This window comes from Etheostoma spectabile, unplaced genomic scaffold (assembly GCF_008692095.1).
Source record: "Etheostoma spectabile isolate EspeVRDwgs_2016 unplaced genomic scaffold, UIUC_Espe_1.0 scaffold383, whole genome shotgun sequence".
Lineage (NCBI taxonomy): Eukaryota > Metazoa > Chordata > Actinopteri > Perciformes > Percidae > Etheostoma > Etheostoma spectabile.
In genome coordinates, this window is record NW_022605597.1 from 241,106 (window position 1) to 241,365 (window position 260).

At 53.8% G+C, this 260-nt stretch overlaps 1 protein-coding gene across 1 annotated transcript in view; it reads left to right on the top strand.

The window, feature by feature from the left end:
• The window catches only part of LOC116686520 (transcription factor TBF1), a 6,873-nt gene that overhangs the window by 4,779 nt on the left and 1,834 nt on the right, over positions 1 to 260 (top strand). Inside the window, exon 3 of the mRNA XM_032511539.1 lies at positions 8 to 260. This exon is cut by the window's right edge and continues 221 nt beyond it. Within this exon, the coding sequence (XP_032367430.1) occupies positions 8 to 260 (253 nt within the window). The remainder of the gene's footprint in view (positions 1 to 7) is intronic.

The following is a 260-nucleotide window of genomic DNA, read 5'->3' on the forward strand; positions in this document are numbered from 1 at the left end:
TCCTCAGACGTCCAGCAGCTGTTGGTGGTTAAAGCAGAGGTTCCCCCTGAGCAGCAGGACTGGAGCTCCAGTCTGGACCAGGAGCACCCAGACCCCCCACGCATTAAAGACGAACAAGAGGGGCAGCAGATTCAAGGGCTGGAGGAGGCTGATATCAAGTTCCAGTTCACTTTTGTCCCTGTGAAGAGTGAAGAAGATGATGCAGAGAAAGCGCAATCCTCACAGCTTCATAGAAGCCAAACTGAGGAGAACACAGCGGC